This window comes from Aspergillus novofumigatus (genome assembly GCF_002847465.1).
Source record: "Aspergillus novofumigatus IBT 16806 chromosome Unknown P174scaffold_12, whole genome shotgun sequence".
Lineage (NCBI taxonomy): Eukaryota > Fungi > Ascomycota > Eurotiomycetes > Eurotiales > Aspergillaceae > Aspergillus > Aspergillus novofumigatus.
The window spans coordinates 348,255-371,083 of NW_020194285.1; the positions used below are offsets into that span (position 1 = coordinate 348,255).

The following is a 22,829-nucleotide window of genomic DNA, read 5'->3' on the forward strand; positions in this document are numbered from 1 at the left end:
CCCTAAAGGGGCTTAACTCTCTACAGAAATGGCCAAAGCTCAATACAACAAAGCAAGAATTGCGAGCACTTGGGCCCAGAGCTAAGTGAAACGGCGCAGAAAATGATGGAAATTTGAATTTGGCTCGGAGATAGGAATTGAAGAAAATGAAATTATCGTGTGACGGTGTGGCCCGCAATCAGCTATGACTCTCGTGCGGATTGAGGTTAACGGGGGCGAAGATCTCGGATTCACCCCCATCACGTCTTCTTCATATATCCATTGCTACCAGCTACCCCGGATTTCGAGACTGGTCTATCTTTAGACTCTTGCTACCCGGATCACTGTCACCATGGCCGAGATGGAAGAAAAGCCCTCCTATCTCAGTGCCAAAGGGGCCAAGTATGCGCTCGGTATCCATCGAGGGCCTTTACCCCCGGCCAATGGGGACGGTGGGGAGATGGAACATGTCGAGACGGCATTGTCGCTGGAGAAGAAACAGAGAACGAAGAAAGAGGCCATCCGTCGCCATTGGGCACGGTTCTGGTGTTGCTATATCTTCTTCTCGATCATTTTCCTCGCCATCATCCTCCCGGTCTTGTTCGTCTTTCCGCCCTTGTTCACGACATCTGTGACCTTGCTGACAGTAGAATAGCTTCCTGGTGATCCTTCCCTCTGTTTCTCAGCGGGTTGTCAACAATTCCAACCTTGTTCTCGTCGATGCAAGTGTCATGCAACCTCGTCCAGACTCGGTAATCCTCACTATGCAATCTGCCCTCAAATTGCCCATTGGACTTCCCGTTCGTATCGATCCCATCACTTTGGACCTCTTCAACCGGGACGAGCCTGGGAACAGCACCTGGGCCAAATTGTACCTCAACGGGACAACTATCTCGGGCAACACCACTTTGGGAGTCACTAATCAGTTCAGTCCACTTAATACGGAGCAGTGGGCCAAATATGTGCACAATGTGGTGTTTGAGGAACATGCACCCTTGTCGTTGAAGGGGACTACCATGTCGTACCTAGGCAAACTTAAATCTCGCGTGACGATGGACAAGACGATCAAGCAAAACAGTAAGCGAACACCTTTATTGGTAACGAAAATCACTGGCTGACCTTCTCAGCCCTAAACGGCTTCGCTGGATTTTCCATCGAGGGGTCGCAATTGCTTCTGCCCGCTGAACCAGACGGCACCAACCTGATCGCCAACGCCACTTTGCCCAATCCCTCAGTCATGACATTGGAAATCGTGAGTCAGCAGCATAATCCGCCGTCGAGTATCACTAACAGTCGATAGGGCACAACTGTGTTGGACCTCAAAAGCGGAGATCTCGTCATCGGCAACGCAACGATCGATAATCTCGTTCTTAGACCAGGCAACCATTCCAATCCCGTCCGCGGCAGGCTCGATCTCAAAACTGTGTTGAAGAACCTTGGACCGGTCCTGCAGAGCCAGAAAGACTCCCTCCGCAACGGATATCTGACTCTCAACACCGTTGCCAAATCGGTCGTTTATGACGGCGTGGAGGTGCCATATTATACGAATGTGATGAAGGACCTGACCCTTAGCGCGAAGATTCCTATCGGCGGACTGCTGGTCAACACCCTCCGGGGGATTTTCAACAAGAACGGGACAAACATCCTCGACCAGATGAATATCACGGACTCATCGTCGTCGGAAAGCACGAGCAGTGTGCTGTCCGAACTGCAGCATCTGAACCTGAGCAGTCTGGGCGGAAGTCTGAGCAGCAAATTGACTAGTCGATCGATGGCCGAATTCCTGGATCGTCCCGACGACAAGTTATTATTGGTTGATGTGCTGAAAGGATTCTTGTAAACGAATCACGACATGCTTGATGAAATCGTGGATATTGACATGAGCGGCGTTTGGAGTTCCTCTTTTTCCTATTGTCTCTTTTATTTCTTGTGTATAGATGAAGAGCAGTCTTTTGTATATACATGAACAAACACAATATTAATGCTTGCATTATTCAATAATTCAATGCACGAAACGCCCCCTCTGGAAGCAAAAACCATGTGAAGATGAGACCGTGACATCGGGCCTTGTTTCTTCCACGGGTCTACCTGCAACTTCCACCTATCACAACGCCATTTCTCGAGGGTTGCACTCTTTGTTCTCTTGTCGACCAATGACCCGAACGTCTAGCCCGTATTCTTGGCTTCTTAGAGTAATTGGTCAGAACCAAGGCAGCCCGTGGTTGAAGTCTGTTTATACACTTAGTGAGGGGCCTTTTGGTGCCAATCGCCAAGGACAGATAGATTGATTGGGAGGGTTAAGACGCGTGTTGCTTCTCGGTGTGCATTTTCCCGTACCGGTCAGAGCTTTCTTCTCCTATACCTTGAGCTAATAGAAGGGTCCATACTCCACAGGCTGGACTTAATTTCCGATAAAGTAGGAAAATGGCTGACCTGTGGAGCTAAGGAGGCTGTCTACCCTTGTGCTCCTTTTATCTGGGGTAACATAACAACGGGGTTGCAACTTGGAAGTCAGCTCACCACGCCACGTGGATAGGTCATATTATTCATTACCTCGATGCTGACATCTCTCCCTCAAGAGTCCTAAGCTCCTCGTCCAGACCAGTCAAGCCTTAAATCCGACACGTAAACTTTGCTGGATTGCGGGGGAGGCGTTTGAGGGGACGGCCCCCATGATCCAGTATCAGCCTATCCGCACGGCACAACCCTGTAATATCATGCTCCAGTCCACATGATGTTGGTGGCGTTTGCCCAGAGTTGTACTAGACCAGAACCTTGCGCTCGTTGGTCTGCTCCTAAATACATCGTTTTGGGTGTTAGGTAGTACTGAGGTGGGATGTTGCTGTCCGCGTTGGGATGTGGTCCAATCGTTGATGGCATTCACCCCGGGGTTAATGAATCAGGCGACTTTGGGACTGTGGTATTCACTAAACTAGTCCATCAGAAACAGAAACAAACGGGCCATGCCGCTAAATGGCCCGTTTGTTTCTCTCGGATTATCTTCTGGAGCTATGTCCGGTTTGGTTGTTGACGCTTGCGAGAGCAGGGCAGAGAGTATTTAACCCCTGTGGGGTACTCGCAACTTGGATACTTCTTCTCTCTTTGGCCTCTTTTCTCTCTTCCCAAGTTTCTTCTTTTTCCTTTCGCAGTGGCTGCCTGTTTCGTACAAAGCTGCTTTTGACAGCTGACTGCAAAAATGAAGAAGTTCTACAATGTCTACTTTCTCTGTAGCTTCATCACCTTGGGTGAGGATGTCTCTAACCAGAATCGCCGAACGCCTCGCTAACTCTTCCAACCAACAAAAAAGGGGGTGGTCTCTTTGGGTTTGATATCAGTAGTATGAGCGGTGCGTATAGTTCTTGATTCTTCATTCGATGAGTTTCTGACGATTGCAGGTGTCCTGGGAACTCAGGCGTATGTGAACTACTTCCGCGTGGGCAGCGGCCAGTATAAGCAGGCATGTTCCAATTAGCCCTCTATCTCGTGTCCCCTCTTCTAAACTAGTACTAGGGTGGTATCACCTGTGCTATGCCCTTTGGTTCGCTCATTGGTGCTCTGTGCTCGAGTTTCATTGCGGATCGCTACTCTCGTGTAACCGCAATCCAGTTCTCGACTATCCTGTGGACTATTGGCTCCATGTAAGTCTTTTGCTTATCTGCATCTATCGTGCCAACTAATTCCTCCAGCTTTATGACTGCCTCCAATGGTATTGCTCTCCTCGTCGTCGGTCGTGTCATCGCTGGTCTTTGTGTCGGTATCGCCTCGGCTATGGTTCCTGTCTATCAGGCAGAGATCGCTCCAAAGGAAATTCGTGGTCGAGTTATTTCCCTCCAGCAGTGGGCCATCACCTGGGGTATCTTGATTCAGTTCTTTATTGTGAGTAGCAGCTCCTTTATTCCAGACGGAGACAGGTTCTGACAATTGACAGCAATATGGTGCTAGCAACATCGACGGAGGTGCCGATAACCCGACTCAGAGTACGGCTGCCTTCCGCATTCCCTGGGGTATCCAGATGGTGCCTGGTTTTATCCTCTTCGTCGGCCTGTTCTTTTACCCCAAGTCGCCCCGTTGGCTTGCAAGCAAAGACCGCTGGGATGAAGCTATGGAGGTGCTTGCCAACCTTCACGGAAACGGAGACCGCAACCATCCCAAGGTTTTGGCTCAATATCAGGAAATCGAGGAGGCTTTGGCTCTGGAGCGTGAGCAGGCGTCTACTAGCTACCAGGAACTGATCAAGCCTCGCATTGCCAAGCGTGTGCTCCTTGGTATGAGTCTGCAGATGTGGTCTCAGTTGTGCGGTGAGTCGATCGTAACCTTTTACATGAGGCAAAGGCTAATGGCTGATGCTATAGGTATGAACGTCATGATGTACTACATTGTGTATATCATGCAGAGTACGGGAACTGGAAGCCCTCTCCTCACCGCTTCCATTCAGTACATCCTGAACACTGCCTTGACCCTGCCCGCCATCATCTACCTGGACAGATTCGGTCGTCGTCCTGCCATCCTGATCGGTTTTGCCTTGCAGGCCGTCTTCCTGTACATTGAAGGAGGTCTACAGGCTGGATTTGGCAAGCCTAACCCGCATGACGACCCCAAGCTCGATGCCATTTCTTGGGTTGTGTCCGACCATCCCAACGTCGGTAAAGCGATCATTGCGCTCTCCTACCTCTTCGTCTGCTCGTTCGCGACAACCATTGGTCCTACTTCGTGGACCTACCCTGCAGAAATCTACCCGGCCAAGGTTCGCGCCAAGGCCGTCTCTCTCGCTACCGCGTCGAACTGGATCTGGAACTGTCTTCTTGCCCTGTTCGTCCCGCCTCTGCTGTGGGCGATCAACTGGAAGATGTACATGATCGTACGTACTTGCATGGAAAAACTTACGACCATAGAAAAGTTAACTAACAAATTTTACAGTTTGCCGCCTTCAACACCGCCGCCTTCATCCACATGTTCCTCACGGCCCCGGAGACCAAGGGTTACACTCTCGAGGAAATGGACGAAGTCTTCGACAGTGGCCTTCCCGCCTGGCGTAAGCTCAACAAGCGCAGCAGATTGGAGGAGCTCGAACAGGAGATTGCCGAGGGCAAGCTCAAGGTAACTGCTCACGGCGAGAAAGATGGACCTATTGCTGCTACTACCGAGACCGCGGAGAGGCAGATGGAGACCGTCTAGACAGTACCTTTATTCTGAGACTTGGTGGAAAGCTTTCCTTTTTTTAATGGTTACAATGGGACACGGGTAATAATTTGGAATATGAGCTGACTACCTTCGGGCTGGGGTATCCGGTTCCGTGTTGGGTTAACTTGGTTAATCTTAGGTAGTCCTCGTGGGCGTCTTTGTTGGTTCTGTCTAACAGTAATATCAATCTAATTTTGTCGGCAACTGTTCCACGTCCTTTAGTCAGTAAGGAACCTACGCTAGTGAAGTTGAATATGCCCAGTGCCATATACAAGCACTGATTAGCTGTCAACGCTAAGCAAGCCACAGATCTGGCTTAATTGATTTACTTGATCGTCCTGCCTTGAGGTCCAACCTGACAAGAGTTCCCTTCTCAGATAAAACATAGAACCTGGCTATGGACATAAACCAAAGCGTGACTCTCATCTTCATAAACACTGACAACAAAGGCCAGCAGTTACAGCAGGTTCCGCAACAGAACACTCCTGTAAAGCCAGGTGCTTTTAGAACAACATTCACTACCCCATGTCATATCCACCCCTAGTAAACAATGCAAGATTCACTCTACTTTCGCTCATCTCCTACCCCTCTCACCCCCATCTACGTCATCCCTCTCCATCCAACACCACAGGCACACATCACGTGCCTTCAGCAACCCTCAAGAGAGAGAATGGCTACTACTACCTCCTCCGTCACCATCAACGTAAGCTCTCGTCTCATCCCAAATGTTCAGATAGACAAAACTAACAGCCAACCGCAAAATAAAGTTCTACGGCGAACTCCGCCAGCTCTGGGTCGAGATAAACTCCCACTGCGAGCGCCTCCATCTCCTCGATTCCACGACCCGTGTTCTATCCGCCTGTATCGAATGCAAGATAACGCCGTACGGGATGGTTCCGCTTGACATTGATGGGTTGGAGAATGCGGATGAGTATGTTATGCAGTTGGTGGTAAGTTCGCTGCTTAAAGCTACATGCTTCCCGTCACGATAAATGGAAGCTAAGCTTACTGTGACAGATCTGCGGCCCAGAATTCCCCGTCGGCCCGATCATCTCGTTTGTTGACTCCGTCCGCATGATGTGTGAGCCTGTGAGTGGATCTGCCCAGGTGCATATTACTGCTATTGCGGTTCCGTATGCGGTTTGTTGCCTTGCTTTTTGGTGGACGATGTACGTTGCTTGCTGATGAGGAGGGTAGACGCAGCAGCCTGATGTTGCGACTGCAAGCGGATACTAGGTCCTGGGGCCGCGGTTTGCCTTGCTATGATGAGGATGCCACTTGCTATGTGCAGGATGCTTGAACTGGGAAGAGCTTAGTGGTAAGTACGATTTGAGATTGGTTGTAGCGTATAGGAAGCTGACTGGGTTCTGTTGCCGCCGCAGGAAGACGCACAGTTGCAAGCTCTAGATTGAGCATTAATCCATGTCGTTGGAGGAGGCTTCTAGTTGTCGATGACAGACGGAGGAAGCCAGAGACAGTCTTGGACTAGAACCAGGCATCATCTTGACCTTGTCGGATGTGGTTTATTCCTATCGTCTAGTTGAATGAGCTCCAATAAATTCTTGAATTTCGATTTTCCAGAGTAACAGTAGATCCATCCGAAAGTAATCTGGTAATCTTGCGAAATAGCTTGCTGGCATGCTCTTTATCTAGACTCTAGACCATGATAGTGGTGATAAAATTGTGTTGCCTGAGGCACTAATACAATTCTGTTTCTGGCAGCTGATCACCGTTGATCTTTTCACTCTTTCTCCCCTTGGACACTTGGTCCACAATAACATCCTGACTGCCGGCCTTCCAGTCGGGGGCGACTTCTGGCTGCGATGATCTGACATGTCAATATCTGCAGTCCTGTGTGACTTTGCTATCTTTCAGGGGCTGATCTCTTGCGTTTACTCGACTTCGAGCTTCGATTATGTCATCTCAAGTACCAGCACTTAACAACACAAACTCGATTCCTGACTCGGAGCACAATTGCTGCCTCTCAGTAATGCGACATTGTCACCAGCCTTTGCAGTCTGCCAGGTGTGCAGAGTGCACAGACTGTAGACCGGTTTGGGCAATTTGGGGGCCAATACAGATTGCCCCAATCAGTTGACCGACACAGGGATTGTAGAGTGGCTGAGTCAATGCCGAACTGCCGAACTGATATTCAAGCACAATCACCGAATCTGAAGTCGCGGGATTTGCACGGGCTTGGTGCTGATTGTTGGCTCCTTTTATTGTGGGCTGTGACACCTCAACGTGCTTTGCCTCGTCAGCCCAGGCGGCGCACTGGTTCGCCTTCTCTTGTCGATAATCTTCTGCATCAACAAGGGCAAGATACGCTGGCGAAGGTGGTGGTCGAAGCTTCACCTAGCTCCGAGATACGTCCTGTCGACCGAATCCGCCCACCAGGCCCTTGATAATTTTTCGCAAGTTTGCGTCAAGGCAGTCCTGGAAGCAGGACTTGTCTATGGCTATATTTGCGTCGTGTTTCGCAATTGAGTTTTGACCGACTCTCCCGTTCGACCTCAGACTCAAACAAGTCGACCGGCACGATGAGACTCACACTCACGGGTACATTACCTCTGTGCCTAATGCTACTCTGCGCACGAGTCAACCCAGCCAGCGCGACTTGCTATAATCTCGACAGAAGCGAAGCACCGGATGATGTGCCTTGTCGAGCAAATGGAACCTCAAACTGCTGCAACAAGCAAGATATCTGCCTATCAGATGGCTTGTGCTATTTGCAGGGCTCTCATCCAAATACCCTCTCGCGTGGAAGCTGTACGGATATAAACTGGGGACCAGCGTGTTATGCTCCATGCTGTACGTTAATTCCCTATTGCTCGACATTTTGAAGCCACTTGTGGGTACATCAAGCTGACCACGCCATCTAGCGGACTTCAATCGAAAAAGCGGCTACCCGATCGTCAACATGGGCTACGACACAACAAACCCCAAATATTGCTGCGGATCCGTGGTGGACAATAAATGACAGGACGGTGATCCCTTCACTATCGAAACCGGGGCAGTGATACCGGGTGTAGCAGCTCTCGCCGGTTACGTGAACGCTTCGTCGATGACCAATAACACCTGTCCAACACCAACAGGGAATAGCTCCTCACCCTCGTCCCACGACGTTGCCATCGGAGTAGGGGTTGGTGTGCCATTGGGTGTCATTACTCTGGCATCAATCGCCTGGGCTCTGTGGGAGCGTCGGCAATGTAAGTATGCCCGTCTGGAGAGTATGCCGGCGACCGGAGCGCAGGCGACAGGTCAATATCAGCATCAATATCCCCCGCACGTTGTATATCAACCTCATCCGGCGGAGCTGGCGACTAGGCAAACAGAGCTGGTATCGGAGTTGGACAGCAACAGGGATGCAAAATAGACTGGATATTGGGGTCAGCAAAACGACAGGTTATGTAATAATGTATAATTCAGGGTACTTATGTAGATATCCATTGATGCCGGTAGAGAGGCTAGACAGAAGGAATGAAGTACGGAGTAATTGCCGACTGCACCAAGACAAATAATCAGTCGTGCGAGCTCCGCCCTAGCTGCCTTGTCAGGCCACCTACTACAAGAAGTGCAATGTCCAGATCGGCTTAGCTCTTGCTCAATATGCAGACGAATGACTCAGTACCAGTCTCGAAGTTAAAATGATTGAATCCCGTGCTTTTGCACATACGAGAGAAAAAGGTTAAGTGGGTACGCCTCGTATTCCTTCAATTACAGGTCTTAGTTGCACAGTGACTAGTGCGAATACGACATGACCAACCAGTTGGGGGCTTACGACTGATCAGATAGCTTTGTTTATTTGATTGATTACAGACAACTGCGACTAGAGAGGACGGATCGGTCACCGAAGCCAATATCCATGATTAATGCTTAGATACATAGCCGGCTCCTCCCGGACAGATGGCACCGCCTGGTTCGTCCTCGCTGTGCTGACGGGTGTCTGTAGCATTGTCCGCTCCTGCTGGCGTGGAGGCCTGATTCCGGTTGCGTGATCACCGTTGGGCCCCCAAGGCCGGACGTCCGAGTCCGGAGTAAGACGTTTCAGGCCTGGATGTCTGATGACAGGATCAAAGTTGATGAGTATGATGGCTTGGTTACCGCCGCTCAGTCCTTCCTGGTCAATGGAGTAAATAATCGAGCGCTCGTCTGCGACCGCTTGGATTTTGCCGATGCGGTGGGACGGGCAGAGCAGCTGGGTTAGTTCCGGGGGCCGTTGTCGGGCGGCCATATGTGGATTCCGCGGGAGGTGAACCGCTCCTCGCTCTGTTCGATGGGGTTGCCGTCGTCGTCGGTGAATTCTGGTTTGTGGAGGGTGTTACTTGCCTCGTCGATAGGGCTCTTGCGTTTGCGGGAGACTGTCCGAAGGCGGAGGCGATCGTGGGGGATGTGGCTGCCTCCTGGTGATGCTGGGTAGGGGTCATTGACGAGGTCGACGAATGTCGAGGCCGAAAGGTTGTAAGTGCGGAACTTAGTTTTGGCCAGGATGAAGTCGCGCCGTTGGTATGGGGTGTCGCCGTCGTGGTTGTCTTGATCGTCCAATGGATATTCCGGGTGGTAGTGTCTGCGCAGCCTTTTCCGGGGTCTCTCGTAGATTGCCTTGTTCGACGAATCTAGTGTCTTGGTTAAGGGCTCGTCTGGCAACTCAGCAGCTATCGAGCTGCATGGTGGGTGGTTGGCCGGTCGCTTACTCCGAGAGATCTCTGCAGGCGACGGGAGAGGCTGCATGTAGTAAGTCCGGCAATTATCGCTGCCTCCGTTGCGCCATTCGCGGCGACATTCCAGGATAAGGAGCTGGTTGGTCGCTTCATCCTCTCGAAGTGAAAGGTCCGACCATGTGTCATTGATTGGGCCTTCGCGATGCTGTCGACGCCACTCGGTCCTGGGCGTCACCGAGCCCGTATTCCCGCGAGGGGGCAGACAGATCCACATGTACAAGGAGGTCCAGTCGACTTCTTCTTCTTCAAAGTCTACCAGGGTCGACACGGCATACAGATGGTCCTGATGCACCTCAAAGCAGACAGTCTGACCGATTTCATTGCCAACAAAATTGTGCAGCTCGACAGGTTTCTCAGTTATGTGTTGTCCAGTAGCTAAATCCACGCAATGGACCGCCCACTGCGGATAGCCATAATGACTCAGTGCAGACTGGGTACCGTAGTAAAGGTAGGACCTGCTATGTCGGACGAAAAGTCGTCGTGTGGACTGAAGCGGCGTGCGGAGACGTAATCGGCCGGTCCTGCAGTCTGTCTTCCTGCGCATATCTACCGCAAGAAGCCAAGCCTCCCGCACCTCTCCAATCTCGACCAGAAATGCCAGAATCCCGTCACGGTAGTGCAGGAGCGATATCTGGATCGTATGTCGCGCTGGATCGCAGCCTGGGATCGCGCGAGAGAGAACATTGTGAACGTTCAAAACCTGCTCTACTTGACCGACCCCATGCACATCCAAGGCACGAATCTTGTTGTCGTAGATGTAGCAGAGGGAGCCTTGGTTATACAAAAAGGCCGACCCGTATGCAAGAACCGAGGCTGAATACGGCTGAGCTGTGGCGAAAGCTTCCTTGATGTCAAACAGACGGCCAACTGCTCTACGATACCCAGTTCTAGTTCTGTCCGCTTCCCGCCCCTCGTTGGAATGAAGCAGGTGGTTCTAAACCATGTTAAAATGCTGCCTTGTTCTGCACTTGCGAGAAAATACACACCTCGATTGTCTTTCTCGCAATGGACTCATTTCGCATCAACGTGTTGAGAGCCTGGTTGACTCGACTGAGATGGATAAAGTCGTGGCAATCCAACCCCGAGGCGATCTGGTAGAACACATCATATGGGATGGAGTCCAGGTTCTTGCTCATGTCGGTCATGTCCAAAGCGAGAGGAAGGGATGATAGCTCCAACAGAGCATGGATAATATATCAAATAACAAAGCGATGGAAGGTAATGATGCTGTAGTTAAAATACGTGGTGATGATGTGATGACAGTGATGGTGGTGCGAACAGTAAAGGATAATGACTATCTCCAACGGTGGAGACACAGTCATCCATCTTGGATGTCACACACTGAGAGATTTGTCGAATATATGAAGACCGTGATTTGAGCCTCCTGGTTGAGGCTCGGTATAAGCTTTGGAGAGCTTTGTTCATTTGGGTAGGATTGGCCCACTGGATGACGCGTGGATTATTGAATATGGATTCCATCAGGATTCCCATGGGTCGAGCTAGCTTCTAAGGAGCTCAGGAGAGCAGTCTAACTGTTTTCGAAAAGAAAAAGAAAGGCTGTCTTTGCCTCAGAAAGCAAAATAAAAAAAAGATCACACCTTGCCAGTCAGCCACAACACCACAAGAGGGTCTGGGCGGCACGAATGCTGATCAAAGCCACGCGCAGTTATCTTCAGACGGGTCATCATGGGTGAGCATAACAGCATCCAATGGTCCAGTAGTGGCCACTGCAGAGCCGCAATTCCCACGGAGGAATCGGGCCAAGACTCCCAATGCCCATTCCTGTGTGGCATTTTCTAACTAGTGTTGTTATTGACGAGGCTTTCCAATCGCTTTCTGTCCTTGCATTCCACCCCCAAAATGGGGGCTCTCCATTGAAACAAGTCCCAAGCCATGATAATGTTTCCACCGAGTTCGTGCTACAATTTGTGTCACCTCAGCAGCACATTTACGGGAGCTAAAAATATTTACAAATGACAGCTCTCTAATGGTCGATTCCTTATCTCCAGTAAATGATGCGGAAGACCAAGTGAGACCTATCCAAGACCACCTCGGTCCCTCACCGATTCCGGAGTGCCGCCGCCAAAAATTACTCCTTTGTGGATTGCGATGAGGCTCAAAGTGGCAATTTCCAGACCTGCTAGTGTCAATGCAAGGGGAACACTCGAGAAGGAACTGACCTACGGACTTCCGAAGCTGCTAGTCTCGTGGAAAATTCCAAGATTCCATCATCATCGTATCCATGATCAATATTCACCCAATCCGGAAAAGAAACGAGCAAATTCGCTCATCTTCCTTTTGTCAAGTGACCGACTAAAGAGCCACGACTTGCCGAGCCTCAATACTCCGTTTATTTTGTAGACCCCGGAGTTATTGGCTGCCTAAAGAGGGGGAGTTTCGGTCTCAAACTTTCTAGCCACCTTTCGAGTGTCTGGACTACTAACCCACTCTGAATCGGGTTTCTCTTTGATTACCGACCCGTGATGATTATCGTGACCAGAATATGGTTCATCACAAAGGACTCAACTCTTGGTCGTGCCTTTTGGTGGCTGGCCAGCATTGAAAGCTCGCCGCCTGCGCCCAAAACCCAACCATGGCCTCGTTTTTAAGGCAGCCGACCCGCCAACTGGACAGTATGCAGGATCTACCAAATCCTGTGCTATCAAACACGTCTGATATCTCAAATTCTCCATCATTTGTCAACCATCGAAGCGAGCACTTTGTGTGGGACTTTCGAGGCCTCGAATCGCCAGCCTTGTCGTCCCGTCCGTGAGTTCCTGAGGGTCTGGCCCCCGCTTTTGCACTGCCTCGCGCCTCCAAAGGTCCGAAACGATGATCAAACAGGCACGCCAGACAAGGCGGGCACGAGGCTGGGGAATCAAGGTCTCGAGGTTGGAAAGGCTGAGGTACAGTCGAATTGTATCCAATCGGAATGCTCTCCCCATATGTCCCTTGTCGATATCATGGTACGGACGGGACCAAGCATGATGCATGATTGCTGATGGCCGGCCGGGGCTTGTTACGCTTCCGAGTCCCACCAGTAGAAAACTCCCCGACGAAATCATGCTCAGAGCCAAGAATATGTGATTGTGTGCTCTCGGTCGATCACGATGCGGGGTGTCTGGACTTGGGGATCAGGAACAGCTTTGATAGCTCCTCGAAGTCCGGCCGTGGCATTGGACGTGCCACGGAGTTTACTGGTCAGCAGTGCAGTAAGCAGTAAGCAGGGCATCATGTGTCAGCGCTAACAGATAAGATGACCACTTTGAGCAAATAGTGTTGCCTGGGTTCGATGCTCAGATTATCGCCCCGGTGCAACGCACGGCCAGTCAAACTATTGGCCACTTTGTCCCCTATCATCAGCGTCTATAATTAAACCAATGCACGCATCCCGGCGACAGGTCCACCTGGACCTCAACAGCCTTGTTGCCGATAGCGGCCTCCATGACACTCACCCGTGGTCACGATGGGTCGAATCAATGGTGTCCTCTTGCTTGACAACTTGATGGAATCCGTCTTCATGGCAGTGCGACACAGTTCACGTCCTCACAATTTCGACGATCTTTTTCAAGCTTCAAAATTGCATGGCAGAGGAAAGACGTCTTGCATGTCTGTCTTGCGCGTGAAATGCTGGCAATGTTTCTGACGAGCACGGAATACCAAAGGAGACTATCTCCGGACAATAGACAATGAATAATGTAACTCTTCAGAGTTTCACGAAACTTGAGCTCACACGCAAGCTCGAGCCGAAATAGGTCATGAGAACCCGGCCCCTTCGTTGACTTGGAATTACAAGCTAGAGAACAATCTACCTGACTGTTCTTTTGATGAAATTCGAAAAGAAGTCGGTCTTTTATTGGCTTACTGCATAAGCAGATCATAAGAGAATTACATTTCAGGTTTCCTGGCGGAAGTTGTCGTCGGGGTCCAATGTCTGGAACGATATGCAAATACCTTTCAATCGCTCATCTTGACAAAAGAGAATTGCAAACTCAATCGTGGCCAAACAACGACTGTAAAAGCAAGCAACAACAAGGATCCGCAGGCGAGTCCTGTATCGGCATCGAAGATATCCATTTATCCTCAAAGTTCCAGGGAGTATACAGACGCCATCCATCCGGGACCATTTGCCAAGTTCTTAGCTGGATACAGCACCAAAGGGTGTTACAGCCTCTATAAGCTGATTTATCGTTTCTTCGATGTCAGGTGCATGCCCATCCACAGTAGATGATAGCCTACATCGCCGCCCATCTATTTCACTTGGGTTAAGATCTCTGGACAGATCTGATATCCCTATCTCTTGCCGTCGTTGCCGAATTTCTTTCAGCCCTACGAGTCAACGAATCCGCTCTGTGGGGAAACCAAGAATCCTTCTAAGGCCTAAGATCAGATTTCAACAAATCAGCATTTGCCGTATAGAAAACGGCTCATAATTTGCGACTATGTTCTTAGAATCGTCTAGAAGCCAACGGCTAAAGAATGTAGATGCCTAAATGAACCGAGTGTTCCGAAACATTGCCCGGAATGGATGGTGCCGGTCAGGGCGCTCTTTCCTATCGGGGAGATTGTGCATTCAACATGAGCAGAACAATCCGAGTAATAGAGGATACCGAGTAAGTTGAAAATCTAAATGTGTGGGCCAAAAGTAAAGGGTTCGGGGATAGCATTGAACAGGTCTGGATGTCAAGTGAGCACTTGATGATTTCAGTCCATGATCGATCTGCACCGATGTCTGTATCAAGTATGGCGGAGCGGGCCAGTCACGCCCGAGTTAAAAGTGCCCTAGGTTAGTCTTGACAGTGGTCCACTCAGGCTCTGACGTTTCGAGGAAAACCTCGTAGAGAAGCGTGGTGATGTGGTTGTTGATGATGATGACGAACACTTACCATTCAAAACAACACAACTGCGCAATAACCCTGATGCAAGCGTATAAGAAAGAGGGCCTAATGATAAACTTAAGAGGTTCATATTGTCAAGAAATCAAAACGGCAAACCATGCATACCTCTCTGCCCTATGTGTAGTGCCTCGTGCCATGTCCCGCACTGTCAAGATCTGCGAGCAAATGGCAGCGATGGACTGTTGTGCAGCCTTCTCCACTATCAGCCAGCCCTGACGGCCTTAGTGCCTGGGGTCATTGTTCAATAATCACACAGGTTTAAGTATCATGATTTGTCCAAGCTGCTAGTTAGTTCTTATCTAAACTTCAACTTTCCCTCCTTATTGGAATCTGTTTCCGGATCTGACTTGTGGTGCAACTCTGGGTTTTGTTGTTGTTGATTCAGCTCACCCATACGACTATACCAGTTCACTAGTCAATTGTCCTCGGGTCATCCGACTGCTGGCCTCAACCATTTTTTTGTATCCGTTGCGGTCGGCGCTCAGCGAGTTCCCTCAACAGTAGATTAATCAATTGATGTACCACCGTCACTCGGCTCCTCCACCCCCGGGTCGGTCTGGTGGCTACCCCCCTCCGCAGCAGCAGTGGCCTCCTCCTCAGCCTTACCAGTAGGTTTCCTTTCGCGACACCATATGCATTGATGCCTTCGTGATTGACGATTTCCAGATATCCACCGTATCCGCCTCAAGGCCCTCCTCCAGCGCATACATTTCCTCCTCCTGCCCATCGGAGTTACCCATCGCCCTACCCCACGCCGCCTCCCCACTCGCCATCTCCGTACCAGCATCCTCATCATGGTGAGTTACCATTTTCCCTGCTTGTCAAACCGGAGTGAGTACGCACACAACTAACCCAACGCAGGTCACACGCAGTCATGGAGTGCGCCGAGGCTCCCTCCACGCCCGCCCCTCGAGGCGCAGCAATTCGGCAACGGAGCACCTTCCCACTACCGCTTCCAGTACTCAGCATGCACAGGGCGGCGCAGAGCCCTACTGATCGGAATCAATTATTTCGGACAGCCGAATCAGCTTCGCGGATGCATCAACGACGTCACTAACATGTCGACTTTCCTCCATGAACGGTACGGGTATCGGCGGGAGGACATGGTTATTCTAACCGACGACCAGAAGAATCCACTGAGCATTCCTACCAAGGCGAATATACTGCGTGCAATGCAGTGGCTGGTCAAAGATGCGCAGCCAAACGACTCGCTTTTCCTTCATTTCTCAGGTGGGTGGTTGTGTGTTTGCGATCTGTGAGGCGATAACTGATGGGTTTAGGACATGGCGGGCGAACTCCTGATCTCGATGGTGACGAAGAGGACGGTTGGTCGCCTGGTGTCTAAGGTTGGGCGAGAAACTAACAGAATCAAGGCTATGACGACGTCATCTACCCTGTCGACTATCGGGTTGCGGGCCACATTGTGGATGATGAAATGCACAACATAATGTTAGCCTCTTTCCTCTGGTTAATAGCTTAATACTCACCAACGCAGGGTTCGGCCGTTGCGTCCGGGTGTTCGGTTGACGGTGATATTCGACTCGTGTCATTCGGGAACAGCTCTGGATTTGCCATACGTCTATTCGACTCAGGTTGGCTTAGACCCTCTGAAGCTCGACAAACACCATGCTAACCTCTGCAGGGCATCTTGAAAGAACCAAACCTCGCCAAAGAAGCAGCACAGGACCTGTTCAGCGCCATTAGCTCATACGGGAAAGGGGATCTGAGCGGAGTCGCGATGACGGCGATTGGGTTTCTCAAAAAGGCCGCAAAAGGCGACTCCGCACGTCAGCGGACGGTGATGACCAAGACATCTCCGGCAGATGTGGTCATGTTTTCTGGTTCCAAGGACACACAGACGTCGTGAGTGCTCTTGATGTCATTTATTTACTGGCCTCGTGTCTTTGCTGAGCTGACGGTCTTTTTCCTAGAGCGGACACATTCCAGGACGGAGAAGCTCGTGGTGCTTTGAGCTGGGCTTTCATCAAGTCCTTGAGACAGTGGCCGAATCAGAGCTATCTGCAGCTACTGAACTCGATTCGAGCAGAGCTCGAGGGGAAATACACACAGAAGCCGCAGCTGAGCTGCAGCCATCCACTAGGTGGGTCAACTTGTACAACATTGATTTGCGAACTAACGTAGCAACAGATGTGAACCTCCTTTTTGTGATGTGAATGATACTCGGGGATATGAATTATGATTGATGGATGATATGACTGTGACCTTTTGATAGCAGGGGTTCCATCGACTTTATTGTATGTGGCTAGCGTTCAGACAGGCTATCAAATTATATCGTGGGTTCATGCCGTGCGATCGAAAAGCCGGTGACAGTCTGTTTAGATACCCAGCATATGGAGCATAACGAAGTGACAAAGATGTAATAAATCGTCAGATTGGACTCGAATTCCTAGAATGCCTTTCTTCAAGCATAGACGAAAGTGACTAGCAGACCCGAGCCAAAGCACAGAATGCTCATGGCCCATGTCCTATGTCCCACTCTGACCTCCATCGCATTCCCTGCGAGGTTTCAATGACATTTTGGACTTATTACGAATCTCGTACATATACGAAGTAGCGCGAACCCATTTGACTCTGAAATTCTTAGTGGCACAGTACTGCCTACAACCTATTCCGACTGGTCAGTCACTGAAGGTTGGGTGCTCAGCTTTACTAAGCCAAACCAGGAGTTGAAGGTGGCTTCGAGTCTCTGACCGGTTGCTCAAATGACCTTGACAGTTGAAGGAAACAAATCCACCACAGCCATAATATTTTTGCCCACTGCCACCGAGGAGTTGTAGCATCCAACCTCCCGGTGATATTTATTTCAAATTCAATCAATACTGGCAGAAAAGTAATGTCGTGGGCTAGCAGCAATAGCGGAGTGGAGTGGCTGACAGGCTGACACCATGTTTCACCTGCACGGTGGCTGATCTCTATTTTTATGATCGGACTTGGCATTGATGCATATGCAGAGTTGCAAACCGAGTATTCTGCTCATATCTGGCGAGTATTCATGCTCTGTACCTACTCCATTCTAATATGCACATGTTTCGCATGGATATTTGGTGGTGGAGCTGCACTTTCACCGTGTTATTATTCCATCCCTTGATTGCACGGAGCCGACTACAGCCGACAGAAAGTCTCCACAGGTACGGAAGACCTGTGGAACAGCCCGTAGCCATGGCTGCGGACCATGGATGCAGGAGTGCACATACGTACATGTACCTAAGACATGGGTTGAAAATTGAGAATCAGAGATCAAGCCATGAAGAGTTTCGATCTTTCAATTTGCTGATGCAAGCCCAATCGCTGCTTGAGATATTTCTGGCAGTGGCCTCAACTGCCGCGTCATCTGGCACGTTGAATGTTGTCCGAGCAGGCTCTCTAAGCGGGTTTGTTATCGGAATCGGCTCGGTTTGTGGGTTAGATATTCTATTTCGGAGTGTTTACCCAGTATGCGAAGGGTATACGCTGTTTCAAGTCCACGTATGCTGTGAGGGGAAGAATCAGAAAGAAGACTGGGGGCAGGAGGGGATGGCTGGAGTACAGTACTCTGTCGTGCGACTGCGCAAACCCGGGCAATGCTGCTGGAGTCTGCAGACTCTTGAAAACAAACATGTACGACTTCGGACGTAGACGGACCGTAGAGACTGGTGACTCCATAGTTCCACTCTTTCCACTTAGCTTCTCTTCTCTCTGAGACCGATGGCCAGTTATTACTGCTCGTTCATCCACGTCTCTCCCACTGGGACACGTCCCAGGCAACTCACGAGTGAAGCTGCAACTGGCGAGGAAAGCCTGTGTGGTGTTTCCTGAGCGGTCCCTTCATCCGCAATCTTCGGTCCTACACTCAAGGGCAGCATCAATAATAAACATCCTCATCAACATCATCAACATCATCAACACCGCCATATCTCAGAAGCAAAATGTCAACATCCTCCGCAACAGATTCTTCGAGGGAATCGTACCCCGACAGCCCCGTCTCCCTCTCCAGCCACAACATCAACAACCCCGTCTTCTCACTCCCCGTCCCCAGTGTCGCCGAACGCGAAGAGACATCCCCAAAATCCACCGCTACTATTCCACCCCATTGCGAGCAGACTCGCCCGACTCCACCCCGCTGCAGCTGTACGGCCTCGAACAGCGCGAGCCCTCCATCTACGAGAAACCACGCCTCCTCTGCCGCTTCTCGCACGCCCTCGACGACATCAAGGAGGACTTTTCCCTGCAATTGGACCCAAACAACATGGCCAGCAAGATCCGGAGCCGACGCCAGTCAATGCTGATGTTCGATACGGCCGCTGGGCCGTCAGGCGCAGACGCAGACGGAGCACTACATCCCGATCAGCGTCCCATCACGGCGTCTGGCCCACCGCGCTCGAGACCCCTCTCCATCCTCTCCTTCGATAATTGGGCCCCGCCCACAAGAGGGCTGAGTCGCCGACTGTCGACTTTCCGGTTCGGGTCGAGGAGGAAGAGGGCTTCGCCGGCGCAGCTCTCGAGCATCTCGCAGCCGAACTTGATCGGGTCGTCGACGAACATGTAGTAACTCGGTCTCGGCTTTCAGACCATTCCATCGGTCTCCGTCCTCAACCATATATTTCCGTTCGATGCGACCGTATCCTCAATCGCGACGGCTATTCTAGCCTGCATTTTCGCAACGTTCAACCAATCCCTTTCAGTCTTCGATAAAAGTCTCTTTGGTCAAGGCATATATTCATCGTTATTCGCATAGCTTGGCGTTTGGTGCTGGTATTGGTGTTGGTGTTCAACAATAATAGACTGTCTTTGGCGCTGCATATCTTCCCTTCTGTCATCAAAATCAAATATATGTATATAGCTTAGTAGTAAGAGTATAGCTATAGCAATAGCTAACTTATACCCTCAAGCTTAATAAATCACCTTGGTCTCCCCCTCCCAAAATAATGGCTTGATGCATGTGATAATTCAGCCACTCAAAAACCGCACCAATCACCAAACAATACCTGGGTTTCAATCCGTTATCAGTTTCCACTAAGGTAGCTACTAGCGATTAGGATAAGCGCTGCTCGGGTGCCCCTAGGCAAGCCTCAAGTATGCTAGAGGGTGAAATCTCACCAATCGCTGCTCGGCTTCTTTATCAATTTTTCCCTGGTATGGAGGGCGGGCGGAGCAGATTGGTTCGCGCGTGGTTTTCTTTCCTTTTCGTTGGTGGAAAAAAAGAGTTTTTATGCTGGAATTTTATCATTTTAGGTATTAATGAGTATGAGGTTGTCGAGGGCAGTCTGCTGGGTTACATTGGCATTCGCATTCAGCCGTGAATTTAACCGAAGGCCTCGGTCTATACGAAGTACGGGATACGGGGTACTCCAACTGGTCCTCCGCAGATCGGTCGCTGGCTCGAAGCAGAAGTTGAGACGGAAGGGCCTCTTGTTCTTAAAAAAAGGATTGAGTTCTTTATTGATTTAGTCAAAGTGAATGGTATATCTGTGTAACTGTGCAAGTCTAACGCCAATCCAACCCATCCCGCCGCAGTCCTTGATGTAGGTAACTGTAAACTCCAATAAAATATCAGCCCAACTTGAAATCCCTGTCCTGCACGCCCGAGCCCGATGTCCAAGACCACCATCAGCCAATTGCACCGCACCCATAGCTGTGAAAGGAAAGCGATCACCGCTCCGACCCAGAGCTCTATAGAGTGACGCTCTCCAAATCCCGCAGCACGACAGACATCTGCGCTCGTTTCGCTGCTTCGGCGACGAGACTAAAGTCTCGTAGAAAAGGGGCTGTTGCTAACGGACCCCCGAGCTGGTGACCTGGTGGGGTAGATATCAGCTGCTGGGGCGGGGGCGCCGTGTTCGCAGACTCGGTGGAAGAAGAGGTCTGGTTGTGGTTCTGTTGTGCTTGTTGTTGTAGTTGCTCGCTCGCTCCGAATTGCGTCTGGTTTGTACTTGAAGATAGGAGGTTCTGCGGTTGGGCTGCCATCGCTGAGGGCGTGTAGCCTAGTGTGACTGACGAGGATGGTATGGAGGAGTTGGAGCCTTGGGTGCTGCTGCGGGTTATGGAGTGCAGAGTGCGGGTAGAGTTGTCCATGATGGTGGTCAGAATGGAGTTACTTGAAGATCAAGTCGTCCAAGTTTTGCCGGCGAAGGATGAATAAGGTCGGAGGAGCGGGGTGCAGTGTTGGACTTGAGGATATGGGCTGATTGAGAATAGACTGGCTAGTGCGGCAGTGCTGTATTGGTTAGCACTGATAAAATGACGTGATGGTGGAGGTGATGGTGAAAGTGTTGTGAAGTGAAAGAAGAGAGGAAGAAAATAATCATCGGCCGGTCAATGTCGCAACACGTGGGGGCTTACCCAGATATACTGCGGAATGACGTCCGATAGGAAACTGGAGGAAAAAAAGGTATTTGAACCGGTGATGACGCTGGTATGAACCTGGCCCAGAGATGCCAGTAAAGACGAAGAGAAGAGAGAGTATGTACTTATGAACTCTAACAAGTCGCTGACTTGGTAGATGCAGTCTATGCTTGATTAAGAGGACTAAACTATGCACAGGATCCACAGCGACTATCGTCACCCATTTATGATCATCCGTCGATGAGGAGGATAATTTCTTTCCAGAATCTCTGGAGAAAAACACAATAGCGAAAGTTACCCGATTTATTCCCGGCGCGTATCTCCGCGTCTCCGTATGCGGGGTTTTCAGCGTCGTATGCAGGTACCCCTGCGAAATTGCTGTACGGTATCGTATTCGAGGAAGCCTCGGCAGCTTTGTGGATACAGTTTCACGTGATCTCATGTGACAAAGACTTGCACTAGTCTAATTATGGAAGTTACCCCACCATCACCGATAGAGAATTTATCAGTGACAGCGAAATTGTTGCGATTGGACTGCGCCATGTGATGTCCTCTTGCCATTGCTTCATTTCATCCATTTCCCTCGAAACTCCATTGCACAATGGCAAATGAAGAAGATTTCGTGGGCTTCGGGGACATCTTCAAGGACCCCGAAGGGTTCTACCCTCCTGAGAAAGAACCCACCTTCGCAGAGCACCAGATGCTCACCGGCCAGACGGTGCGCGTGCGCCTTGTCGGCAGCCATCCTCTCTACGTACGAACACGCTGAACCTCCCAATACTCTGCTTTGCAATTGTTGATACCTCAATCTTCTGCTTTCGCCGACTGACCGTCTTTGGAGGGTGATCTGCTGTGGAACGCCGGCCGGACGAGCGCCACATACATAGAAGAGAAAGCTAGCGCCCTTGTCGAGGGGAAAGATGTCTTGGAGATTGGAGCTGCGGCAGGTGTCCCGAGCATCGTTAGCGCAGTCAAAGGAGCTCGTACCGTCGTCATGACCGATTACCCTGATCCGGACCTGGTCGAGAACATGCGATACAATGCCTCGCTCTCAGCGCCCATCATTCCCAGCTCGTCGTCCCTTTACGCTGATGGATACAAATGGGGTGATCCGGTTGAACCATTGACGGCGTATCTCCCCGAGGGCTCAAACAGTTTCGACCTTCTGATCATGGCCGACGTGGTGTACAGTTATCGCGAGCACCCCAATCTGATCAAGGTCATGCAGAAGGCACTGAAGAAATCCAAGGACTCCGTCGCGTTGGTGGTCTTTACACCTTACCAGCCCTGGCTTCTTCCCAGGAACCAGACTTTCTTTCCATTGGCAGAACAGAGCGGGTTTCAGGTCACCAAGATCTTCGAGAAGGTCATGGATAAGGTCTTGTTTGAGAACGACCCTGGTGTAGGTTCGACCGTCTCTCTCATAATGCGTTTGCTGACAAGGCTGCAGGATGAATTACTTCGTAGGACGGTATTCGGATATGAGATCCGGTGGGCTCCCGATCAACTGAATTGACAGGGGGTGTGAAAACTAAAAAGTGTATATACCTTGGCGATTAATGACCTTGATGAACCCATACCCGTAGAATGATTGGCCTAGTGGCATGCGAACAATCTTATCTGCATTTAAATTGATCGATAGAGTCTAGAATGCTCTCGTGCTCTCAAGTAATCATATCCACATAAGTTGTTAGGTCTACGTCCATCA

At 50.4% G+C, this 22,829-nt stretch overlaps 9 protein-coding genes across 9 annotated transcripts; 7 read left to right on the forward strand and 2 right to left on the reverse strand.

Annotated features, from left to right (window-relative positions):
* Positions 1–331: 331 nt before the first annotated feature.
* P174DRAFT_379898 (DUF3712 domain-containing protein) lies at positions 332–1,819 on the forward strand (the record flags this gene model as incomplete). Its single annotated transcript, XM_024822942.1, has 4 exons — positions 332–579; positions 635–1,056; positions 1,107–1,231; positions 1,280–1,819. 4 exons carry the CDS (start codon positions 332–334, stop codon positions 1,817–1,819), a joined length of 1,335 nt encoding a protein of 444 aa, XP_024677362.1.
* A 1,316-nt stretch (positions 1,820–3,135) lies between these two features.
* P174DRAFT_446269 (sugar porter family MFS transporter) lies at positions 3,136–5,309 on the forward strand. The gene is made up of 8 exons (XM_024828539.1): positions 3,136–3,224; positions 3,287–3,325; positions 3,375–3,436; positions 3,490–3,617; positions 3,666–3,855; positions 3,908–4,277; positions 4,332–4,837; positions 4,897–5,309. The coding sequence occupies exons 1-8, from the start codon at positions 3,176–3,178 to the stop codon at positions 5,152–5,154; spliced, it is 1,602 nt and encodes a 533-aa protein (XP_024677363.1). The 5' UTR covers positions 3,136–3,175; the 3' UTR covers positions 5,155–5,309.
* Positions 5,310–5,830: 521 nt separating this feature from the next.
* On the forward strand, positions 5,831–6,345 carry P174DRAFT_464953 (uncharacterized protein; the record flags this gene model as incomplete). The annotated part of the gene is made up of 3 exons (XM_024830481.1): positions 5,831–5,873; positions 5,911–6,110; positions 6,178–6,345. The coding sequence occupies 3 exons, from the start codon at positions 5,831–5,833 to the stop codon at positions 6,343–6,345; spliced, it is 411 nt and encodes a 136-aa protein (XP_024677364.1).
* A 1,485-nt stretch (positions 6,346–7,830) lies between these two features.
* Positions 7,831–8,644, forward strand: P174DRAFT_516376 (uncharacterized protein; the record flags this gene model as incomplete). Its single annotated transcript, XM_024832324.1, has 4 exons — positions 7,831–7,929; positions 8,144–8,369; positions 8,392–8,549; positions 8,603–8,644. 4 exons carry the CDS (start codon positions 7,831–7,833, stop codon positions 8,642–8,644), a joined length of 525 nt encoding a protein of 174 aa, XP_024677365.1.
* Positions 8,645–9,002: 358 nt separating this feature from the next.
* Positions 9,003–11,518, reverse strand: fbx15 (F-box domain protein). Its single transcript, XM_024828540.1, has 3 exons — positions 10,868–11,518; positions 9,486–10,815; positions 9,003–9,429 (listed from the first exon to the last, which is right to left on the reverse strand). Exons 1-3 carry the CDS (start codon positions 11,024–11,026, stop codon positions 9,008–9,010), a joined length of 1,911 nt encoding a protein of 636 aa, XP_024677366.1. The 5' UTR covers positions 11,027–11,518; the 3' UTR covers positions 9,003–9,007.
* A 3,570-nt stretch (positions 11,519–15,088) lies between these two features.
* Positions 15,089–17,054, forward strand: P174DRAFT_446278 (caspase family protein). Its single transcript, XM_024828541.1, has 8 exons — positions 15,089–15,387; positions 15,446–15,576; positions 15,641–16,009; positions 16,060–16,104; positions 16,153–16,228; positions 16,275–16,371; positions 16,422–16,642; positions 16,711–17,054. Exons 1-8 carry the CDS (start codon positions 15,296–15,298, stop codon positions 16,919–16,921), a joined length of 1,242 nt encoding a protein of 413 aa, XP_024677367.1. The 5' UTR covers positions 15,089–15,295; the 3' UTR covers positions 16,922–17,054.
* A 1,651-nt stretch (positions 17,055–18,705) lies between these two features.
* Positions 18,706–19,325, forward strand: P174DRAFT_464958 (uncharacterized protein; the record flags this gene model as incomplete). Its single annotated transcript, XM_024830482.1, has 2 exons — positions 18,706–18,814; positions 18,835–19,325. 2 exons carry the CDS (start codon positions 18,706–18,708, stop codon positions 19,323–19,325), a joined length of 600 nt encoding a protein of 199 aa, XP_024677368.1.
* An 880-nt stretch (positions 19,326–20,205) lies between these two features.
* On the reverse strand, positions 20,206–21,333 carry P174DRAFT_446281 (uncharacterized protein). Its single transcript, XM_024828542.1, has one exon. The coding sequence runs from the start codon at positions 20,849–20,851 to the stop codon at positions 20,450–20,452; it is 402 nt and encodes a 133-aa protein (XP_024677369.1). The 5' UTR covers positions 20,852–21,333; the 3' UTR covers positions 20,206–20,449.
* A 260-nt stretch (positions 21,334–21,593) lies between these two features.
* efm7 (putative nicotinamide N-methyltransferase Nnt1) lies at positions 21,594–22,733 on the forward strand. The gene is made up of 3 exons (XM_024828543.1): positions 21,594–21,875; positions 21,963–22,523; positions 22,572–22,733. The coding sequence occupies exons 1-3, from the start codon at positions 21,723–21,725 to the stop codon at positions 22,635–22,637; spliced, it is 780 nt and encodes a 259-aa protein (XP_024677370.1). The 5' UTR covers positions 21,594–21,722; the 3' UTR covers positions 22,638–22,733.
* The last annotated feature ends 96 nt before the right edge of the window (positions 22,734–22,829 follow it).

Excerpts from the sequence above, each read along its gene's own strand:
- fbx15 (XM_024828540.1), bottom strand. The coding sequence starts at position 11,026 with ATGACCGACATGAGCAAGAACCTGGACTCCATCCCATATGATGTGTTC. Across the intron at positions 10,816-10,867 it reads TTGCGAGAAAGACAATCGAG|AACCACCTGCTTCATTCCAA; the intron begins GTGTGTATTTTC and ends AACATGGTTTAG. Across the intron at positions 9,430-9,485 it reads GAGCCCTATCGACGAGGCAA|AGCGAGGAGCGGTTCACCTC; the intron begins GTAACACCCTCC and ends CCCATCGAACAG.
- P174DRAFT_446278 (XM_024828541.1), top strand. The coding sequence starts at position 15,296 with ATGTACCACCGTCACTCGGCTCCTCCACCCCCGGGTCGGTCTGGTGGC. Across the intron at positions 15,388-15,445 it reads CCTCCTCCTCAGCCTTACCA|ATATCCACCGTATCCGCCTC; the intron begins GTAGGTTTCCTT and ends GACGATTTCCAG. Across the intron at positions 16,372-16,421 it reads CATACGTCTATTCGACTCAG|GGCATCTTGAAAGAACCAAA; the intron begins GTTGGCTTAGAC and ends TAACCTCTGCAG.
- P174DRAFT_446269 (XM_024828539.1), top strand. The coding sequence starts at position 3,176 with ATGAAGAAGTTCTACAATGTCTACTTTCTCTGTAGCTTCATCACCTTG. Across the intron at positions 3,856-3,907 it reads TCTTGATTCAGTTCTTTATT|CAATATGGTGCTAGCAACAT; the intron begins GTGAGTAGCAGC and ends GACAATTGACAG. Across the intron at positions 4,278-4,331 it reads GATGTGGTCTCAGTTGTGCG|GTATGAACGTCATGATGTAC; the intron begins GTGAGTCGATCG and ends CTGATGCTATAG.
- efm7 (XM_024828543.1), top strand. The coding sequence starts at position 21,723 with ATGGCAAATGAAGAAGATTTCGTGGGCTTCGGGGACATCTTCAAGGAC. Across the intron at positions 21,876-21,962 it reads TCGGCAGCCATCCTCTCTAC|GGTGATCTGCTGTGGAACGC; the intron begins GTACGAACACGC and ends CCGTCTTTGGAG. Across the intron at positions 22,524-22,571 it reads TGTTTGAGAACGACCCTGGT|GATGAATTACTTCGTAGGAC; the intron begins GTAGGTTCGACC and ends ACAAGGCTGCAG.
- P174DRAFT_446281 (XM_024828542.1), bottom strand. The coding sequence starts at position 20,851 with ATGGACAACTCTACCCGCACTCTGCACTCCATAACCCGCAGCAGCACC.